This window comes from Alligator sinensis, unplaced genomic scaffold, assembly GCF_000455745.1.
Source record: "Alligator sinensis unplaced genomic scaffold, ASM45574v1 scaffold1581_1, whole genome shotgun sequence".
Taxonomy (NCBI): Eukaryota; Metazoa; Chordata; order Crocodylia; family Alligatoridae; genus Alligator; species Alligator sinensis.
Genome location: NW_005842641.1, coordinates 392,713 through 400,961, shown reverse-complemented (window position 1 = coordinate 400,961; position 8,249 = coordinate 392,713). Strand labels below are relative to the sequence as shown.

At 45.7% G+C, this 8,249-nt stretch overlaps 1 protein-coding gene across 2 annotated transcripts in view; it reads right to left on the bottom strand.

Moving 5' to 3' along the window:
• The window catches only part of UBR1 (ubiquitin protein ligase E3 component n-recognin 1), a 125,435-nt gene extending 119,128 nt beyond the window's left edge, over positions 1 to 6,307 (bottom strand). For both annotated transcript variants that reach the window (XM_025215332.1, XM_014524626.2), the window contains exon 1: positions 6,129 to 6,307. In XM_025215332.1, coding sequence (XP_025071117.1) covers positions 6,129 to 6,191 — 63 coding nt within the window. In that variant the 5' untranslated portion in view covers positions 6,192 to 6,307. The remainder of the gene's footprint in view (positions 1 to 6,128) is intronic.
• Positions 6,308 to 8,249: the final 1,942 nt, after the last annotated feature.

Below are 8,249 nucleotides of genomic sequence, written 5' to 3'. Positions count from 1 at the left end.
GGCACCCAGCCTGGAAGGAACCCCGGGGAGGAACCCCACCACTGAAGAAAAGAAGACCAAGTCATGGTAAGTGAGTGTTGGGGCCTCCCTCAGGGGTGAAACCAACCCCACATTCAGGCCTCAAAGACATATTCTGTGGCCAGCACTGGGTGTGCACTCTAAGACCGCTTGGGAACACCTATACGAGGCCAGGTGGGTGCACTCCTTATGAGGTACTTCCTTTCCTCAAGCCTCAGGGTTTGAGTTGTGACGACTCCTTTTGAATCCAGTGCCCTAAGTTTACACATAACTATCTTTGGGAGTTCTCATTTTGCAAGCTTTGTCAGAAGAGTCCAAGCAGATCCTGTCATTATTATGATATTTTGGTCTGTTCTCTGAAACAAAGCCATAACCAATCATTTTTACTCACTGTCCAACAGAATGTGGTTTCAGTTTATAAAAACTGCGCCCTATGTTATATCATTTAACTAGAAATCCTTGGAAAAAGGAAATTCTCATCATGTAGTGAAACACTGCTCCATAAAAATAGGCAATGTTTTTCCCATGCGTAAGTACACTGCAGCTTATTAAGATCTTGATTGCTACCACATGAGCAGTTTTGCCCTGTAACTGAAAAAGGTGAATGCTTTGTGATTTTCCCAGTCTCTCTTAAAGGAACACTCTTGGAGAGTATCAGGGGATGAAGAATTAAATTTGTCTGAAAACAGAAATATCACTAGCCCAGTTCCATCTTAGAGATAAGTGTGATAGCCTCTCTACAAACTAGTGTGGTGGCTATAGGAAGAGGTACATATGGAAATAGTATGCAAAATAAGCAAGTGGGCTCTTATAGGACACATTAATCTGTAGAACAGACTCAAGTGAAACTTCCTACTGTTACCAGTTTAATGTTTTTATCAGCTGGAATATACTATGGGCTTGTTATTGCTTGTTATTAATCCATATAACAAGTCTAAATCCAGTAAATCCACTTCCATTATATTTTTTTATTTTATATTGAAAGGATACTTTATCTGACTTTTCAATCCATTTCAAACTACTACTGTGCATTTTAGAAGGTATTTTTATAAACAGCATTGGCTATGGCCAATTTTTTAAATGCAATTTAGTAGCAGCAAACGTGTTTCAAGTCTGCACCTTTGCACAAATATACAAAATAACATTTTAGTTCAGAGGATAAAAGCAAGATCTGGACAGTTTTATGGAATAATACTATATTACCCATTATGGGGGAACTGACCTCCACAATATCCCTAACTAAAACAGTACCTTGCCAGATATTCCAGTTTAAAGTAACATACAAACAAGTTTAGCCTGTGAGCAGTATAAATCTGTCACTCATGAGATGGGAATTCCAGCCATCAACCAGAAGAGCTGGGAGAAGCAGACTGCTAAAGTGAATTGGTAAAATGCAACAGGATCAGACTGACTGCAAGCAGGTGCTATTCAAAAACCAGCCCCAAATTCCCAAGAAACTCCTTCAAGGATGAGTTTTTACTTTACAGCCCAGAACAGTTGTTGAAACAACCAGAAGAATAATGGAGTTCAGTCTGTAGCTTGGAAGACTCTAAGAATAGGATTCTGTTCAACTAAAAGAGACTTTAAAAATATGTGATAAGTAGACAAAACTGTTATTGTATATGTGCAAACTATTTAAAGCCTCTTTAAAGTAAACTAGACTATTATGCGTTAAAGAGGTTTTACAAGCCAATGCTTTCAGATAAGGTTTCATTTAAATTCTAGATCAATTTTTTTCCTCATTTTGATCTAAAGCTGTCCGTTTTCTAGCATGTGATGAATGAAAATAAGGTCCAATTGCATACTGGGACATTTCTATATTATTATAAGAAAAATAAGAAAGTGACGGAAAACATAGCTGGGCCCCAAAACACACCTTTTTCAAAGAAAAAATTCCGATAAAAGAATTAAGAAGTTAGTGAATACCTTGGTCCTCCTCCACTTTCAATCTAAAATGTAACATTTTTTAACCATGTAAGGCACTACCCTTTGAAAAACAGGGCTCTCCCCCAACTTGAGCTTTATAGATTTAAAAGAACGATACAATGCTAGAGTTTGCTGTACCATAGAGAAACATTCAAACTTACAGGCTACTGATACAATATAAGTCTTTTTTGCCTATATATTATATTAAAATACTAACTCAAACTACAGTAACAAAATGGTCAAACATTTTACAATGAAAACTCTCAACATTCAGCATGCAAATCAAGAACATGCCAGTTAAGGTTTTCCAACAAACCTGACATGCTGCTGCCATAAGTATGAGGTATTTCCAAAAAATACACCTGAAGGGCTGCTCAACACACTGTATTTACTTGAATCCAAGAGGAGGTTTTTTTCCTCCACTCAACACAGAGAAAAGTCCCTCATCTGGGATTCAAATACAAGGTAAAGGAGGCAGGCTGCTGCGGCTCTGACTCCAGACCCGACCAGAGATTGGAGTTAGAGTCAAAGCTGCAGCTGCTGCCCCCTCCCCCCTCCCCCCCCCCCCCCCAGCCAGCCTCTGTCCCCACTGCCACATCTGCTCCCCACCCCTCCAACTGCCACCACCGTTTAGGCTCAGTGGAATTTCAACCAGGGCAAAATATAAGTGTTGGAAAGGTAAGCCACAATTTGCACTAATACAATTTGGTACTATTTCACCTAAGTGAATGGTACAGCACCAAATGGCGGACACTGGGGCAAATGTTCAAGGCAAACAACCTCTAGATAATCAATAGGTTCAATAATATAGTCTCAGATAGAGTTAATCAACTAAGTTAAGAGTTCTATAAAACGTATTCCTAAATCCTTGAGTCATCCAGTTACTACTCTTTGCACTCCAAATTTTTCAGCCACAACAAGAAGGTAGTAAGATAATTCTGGTAAAATTTGGTAAATATGAAAGCAGACAGAAACTATTTAATGACTGTTAGATGCCAATAAAAAACTGCAGAAAGGATAGTTTATTCAACAAAATGCATTAGTTCTTTTGAAATTATTAGAAAGCCAACAGTCATTTTTAATAAAAGATTACAAGCAACATAATTAGGGAATAGGAAATAAAGTTTACCTCTAAAAATTATGACTATTCTTTTGGCAGGCTCTAGGTTTCTACTTTTTGTTTCTAGTGAAGCTTAAGTCACAGTGTTATGCCTTTCCTAGTTCATTAAAAGACTAAGTTGTCTACAGGGAGTTATTTTGCACTAACATATTTTGTTTTGTTTTTTTCCCCCCCAAATAAAAAGGCCCTGAATCCATACAATACAGCTCTTCTCCCAAATTAACTGTCAATGACTATGATTTAAATAATCCATTTTGAAAGTGGATTAAGTTAATTTTGGAATGAGTTATGGTAGAATCAGGTTTAGATGGATGGATCTGTATTTCACACTAATTAGGCAGCCCTGTGACTGTTTTATCAGAATAGGACCAACCTGGCTGCTCACCTCAGGGTCTTCTACTGCAGTGGAATCATACTGACTAGTTGTCACCTCCTCTATAAATGGGTGTGCATCTCATCAGAAGTACCACCTTTGCAATTACACACTGCTGGAGTTGTACACCTCTCTCAACATTATAGAGCTGTTATAGCAGCATGACAGCACTGAGCTTTATGGTGTAGACCTAAGCAAAGCTCATGGCTGTCTTCAGAATCTGGGGACAGGAAACAGTCCAGTGACTTCAATGAGAGCCTCCAGAATGAGAATGCCAAGATTTGCAAGTGTACATTGAAGCAAACAACAGAAGGAAGTCACAACCAGAATACTGCATACCCAAGAACGAGAAGGAGCTCCAACAGCACCAAATTATAGCGACATACAAAACTTACTCTCAAACAGGATGATAGAACCTTTCATACAGAAAAAAAAATCCTCCTTTAAGTACATAACCTGTTGCAAACCCCCTTATAGGCACACTGCACTGTTGAAAAACAATGCTTGCAGGATTAGCACCAACAATTTAAAGCATGCTCTTGTTTGTAGCAATTAAGTTAAACTGCTACAAATGTTGTGGAAAGGGCCTATTTTAAGGCAGGAACAGGATTAGAACCAAAAAAGTCACTGCTATACCAAATAAGTGTTCTCACACCAATTTGAATAAAACTATCAACTTTCATGCAGACATCCCCTTCCTTAAGACGCCCGATTACTGTAAAAGCACACAGGCACAAAATCTGTCACACTCCCAGGGCAGTGACCTCTGTGAAAAACTAACACAATATCACTTGCATTCTGTCCTCTGGCCTTAAATATTTCCCTGCTCCCTAATGAGAAACGTTCCTCTAACTAGGCAGTACATTACTAAGCAGCAACAAAGAAACTTAACTCCACCTTCTTTATCTTTCATCACCCATTTATACTTTTAGAGAAAGTTTGAACAAGATTCTTTTCCTACAGAAATGTTAACAGCAAAATACAGTTATAACACAAAACATTAAATTTCTAAGAATGACTTCCCATATTTAAAATAATTTAAGTATCTAAGCCCTACTAACATCTCCTAAAAAAGGCAGAGAAAAAAGAAGATATTAGTCTAGAGCAGGCCTGTCCAACTTATTTAGCTCTTTGGGTCAGATCTGGGCTGTTTGCAGGCCAGACAAGTCACTTCTGGCAGCAAGGAGTGGGCTTGTCAGCATGGTTTCCAAAGCCATTGTGCTGGCACAGCTCCAGAACCCAAGTGGTGAATGCTACTGCCATTCACCTGCTTTTTCCCTCCATTGGTTTGAGCCACCAGCAGTCAACAAACACACCAAATTCAAACACAGGCAAGCAGTTTGAGTGGTGGGGTAGGGGGCGAGTGGCAGTATCGATAAGCTCTGGGTTCTGGAACCACATGGGCTGCAAATTGACCCCTCACAGGCTCCATGAAAAAGCCACAGATGCCAGTCAACTCAAAGAGATTCAGTTGTCTTTGAAGCTAGGCTGCAACTGACCCTACCTACTCTCAGCAACTCATCCAGGGTCTCTCTACATCACTCTACTATACTGAAGGAAAATCTGCAGCAGATAAAGGTAATAGGATTAGCATGGTGTCCCATGAGGAATTTCCCATTAGACCAGGGAAGAGTGATACCACATAGATATTGGCCTTGCCTGACACCATTTCTAGCATTTAAAAAAATCACTGCATTTCAATCCAACAGACTCAAACCAGAGGGTCCACAGATACTTTTGGAAACACTAAAGGAAAAGGAACCGGCTGTAATGCTACTGATTCTCATTTAGCAGTATCCTCTCCAGAGACTCTGCTTTCGTTAGGATTTGATTTTCTCTGATCATATTTACAACTATAGCAGTGGTTTTCAACTTTGCTAGAACCAAAGCACCTCCAATTAGACTCAAGGTGCCCCATAGCAAATGCCAGCTTTTAGTTGTCACTTGTTTTTTGACTACAGAAAAAATAATAGAGCAGTGTTTCTATTGCAAACAACTCAGAAAGACCACAGTAGGTCAGCATGATCTTAACACCGAATTCATATTTGAAATCTCTGGATGCATCTCACCAATCATGTTTGCACACCTAACAGTGCTAATATTGCACGGCACCCTACAGCACCCTTGAAGGGGCTCTCCAGGCCTCCTGGTTAAGAGTCAGTGGTTTATAGTTGCCAGAGCCTGCTATGTCTGCTAACCAAAGTGGATCATACATGCCTGACACGTTATTATTGGGCAAAGTCAGCCACCAGACAAGCCCTGCATTTTATTTCTTAGAAAGACGGACCCTGCTCTATCAGAGTAGATCTGGCACACGAGCATTTTGAAAATGAAATCAAGATATTTCAGATGAAAGGGGTGCATTTATTCGGTAAATAAGGAAGGGGGCAGCCTCATTTGCACGCTTCTCCTGACACTGCCATGTCCTTGCACTGGTCCGTGTCCATCCGGCCCCGGAGCAGCTGCAGAGTTTCCCCAGCCCCGCGCGACCAGGGCAGGGCGGGGAAAGGCGCGGGGAGCCCGGCCCCGAGGGGCAGGGGGAGGCTGCCGAAGGACCCTGCGGAGCCGCTGGGACAAGCCCCGGCTCGGGGGGGGAGGGAGGGCCCCCCCACGGCGTTGCCGTAGCCCGGGCCCGGATCACGTCGGCTCGGCCGGGCCGCCTCGCGCAGACCCGCCCAGCGGGCTCCTCACCATCGCCAGCTTCAGGGGGCCGCGGCCGCCCGCCGCCGCCACTCCGTCGCCTCCGTCCGCCATTTTGAGTGGCGCCGACGCCCGGAAGCGCGTTGCCGGGGGAGCCGGACCCCACAGCACGGGTGCTCGGACTGAGCATGCGCCAGAATATGCGCGGTGGCGCCCGCTGAAGCCGGTCCGGTCGCGCGCGCCGCCAGGGGCTGAGCTGGGCTCGAACTGGCAGCGAGCAGAGCCGGCCGGGTCACCACCCTCTGCGCGCACCCTCGGGCGGGACTGTCCTGGCCTAGGCCGGCTTTAAATGCGTCTCTCAGAGCTTGGGTGTCCGAAACAATTGCACCAAAAAACGAAAACAGCCCTTTTGCTGCAAGATTTTCAAACACTGGTTTTCCAGTAACAACAGCATAGCAATCGTGTGTTCTACTGCCATCTAGCTAGCTCCCAACGTAGCTTGTATCAGACAACTTCTGGTATGGAAAAAGATTATCTTGATCATGGGCTACTGATGACTCTTGGGTCAGGCCCAGTGGTCAGTCATCGACAGATGGGGGAGTGTCTCTGCAGCCAATCCCACCAACCCACATGGCACTTCCAGGTGCGCCACTGACACTTCTGGGAGAGAGAGCACTGCACTTCCAGATGAGCCCCGACTCCCTGGCTGGTTCTCTCAAGGGGCGCACCAGCATCTCTGGCCTGCCCCCCTGCCCAGGAACACTGGCTGACAGGGGGTGCACGTGCCCCCCCATGCGTCGCCACTGATCTTGATTGTACTGTGCTTTAACACACACTGTTGCCCATGTCACGAGTTTTGTTTGTCCACAGCTTGAGGTACAGTTTCCCTCAAACCCCTGCACGTATCTCCTTGAAACGTGGCAGGCTTTGTGGCCTCCGCAGGGGCTAGAATGCATGCAGTTTTGCCCCCCCTGCAGTGTAACATACACAACACACAAGTTTTGCTATCAAAACTTTGGGGTGCAGTTTCCCCGAACCCCCTACACTTATCTCCTTGAAACGTGGCAGGCTTCATGCCCCCGAAGGGACTACCATTCCTGCAGTTTCATCCAAATCAAGCTAGAAATGACAAAGGTATAGGCTGTTTTGTCCTTCCCCATTATATCCTATGGGCGAAACGTCGAAACAGTTTCACTGTTATGACCGTGTTTCGAGGGAACGGAACAGAACACCTGTTTTGAATCGAAACAAAATGCTGTTCCATCAAAACGTCAGAATGCTGCCGTTTCACACAGCCCTACTGCACAGTAGTAGCGGGCTACTCGGCAGTCAGCGTCTTGTGTAGATGCAACCTGGGAAAAGAAAGGAGCCGTGATACCAGACTTCCTATAAGGCCTTCCTTGTAAGAGAGAGTTGTGGCAAGATAGTAACATAGTGAAGAGAGCTTGCATGTGACAGGAGAGCTTAAACCATAGTCAGGCTCCCCCCAGATCATGAAATTAACCCCCACCCCCGCCAAAACACATACTTTTAAAGACTTCTCTGCTTGCTGCCTGTGGCACCCACATCACCAAGCTGCCAATGGACTTCATCAACAAGGCAGCATCAGAGCAATCACAGAATTGCTTTGTCTAGCCGGGTCTTGAAAACCTCCAAGGAGCGTCCACAACCTCTCTGGGTGACCTGTTCCAGCGCTTCCCCCCGCGCCCGCCCCGAGAGTCTTTCCTCTTATCCAGGGGGCAGGGGAGCAGGACCTCTGAGGAGCGGCTGCGGGAACCGGGCTGCAGCCGCGAGGGTCCAGGGCTCCTGGGAAGACCTCGCCCTTTCTCCTTAAGGAGCAGCGGGCGGGGCTCCAAGGAGCGTCCACAACCTCTCTGGGTGACCTGTTCCAGCGCTTCCCCCCGCGCCCGCCCCGAGAGTCTTTCCTCTTATCCAGGGGGCAGGGGAGCAGGACCTCTGAGGAGCGGCTGCGGGAACCGGGCTGCAGCCGCGAGGGTCCAGGGCTCCTGGGAAGACCTCGCCCTTTCTCCTTAAGGAGCAGCGGGCGGGGAGGGGCAGTCTAGTGCCCGGACTGGGACCCGCAGCAGCCGGGCGGGTTGGGGCAGCCGCGAGATCCTCCCAAGGACGATGCCGGCCAAGCGCCGGCCACCCCGCCCGCACTGCCATAGAGGG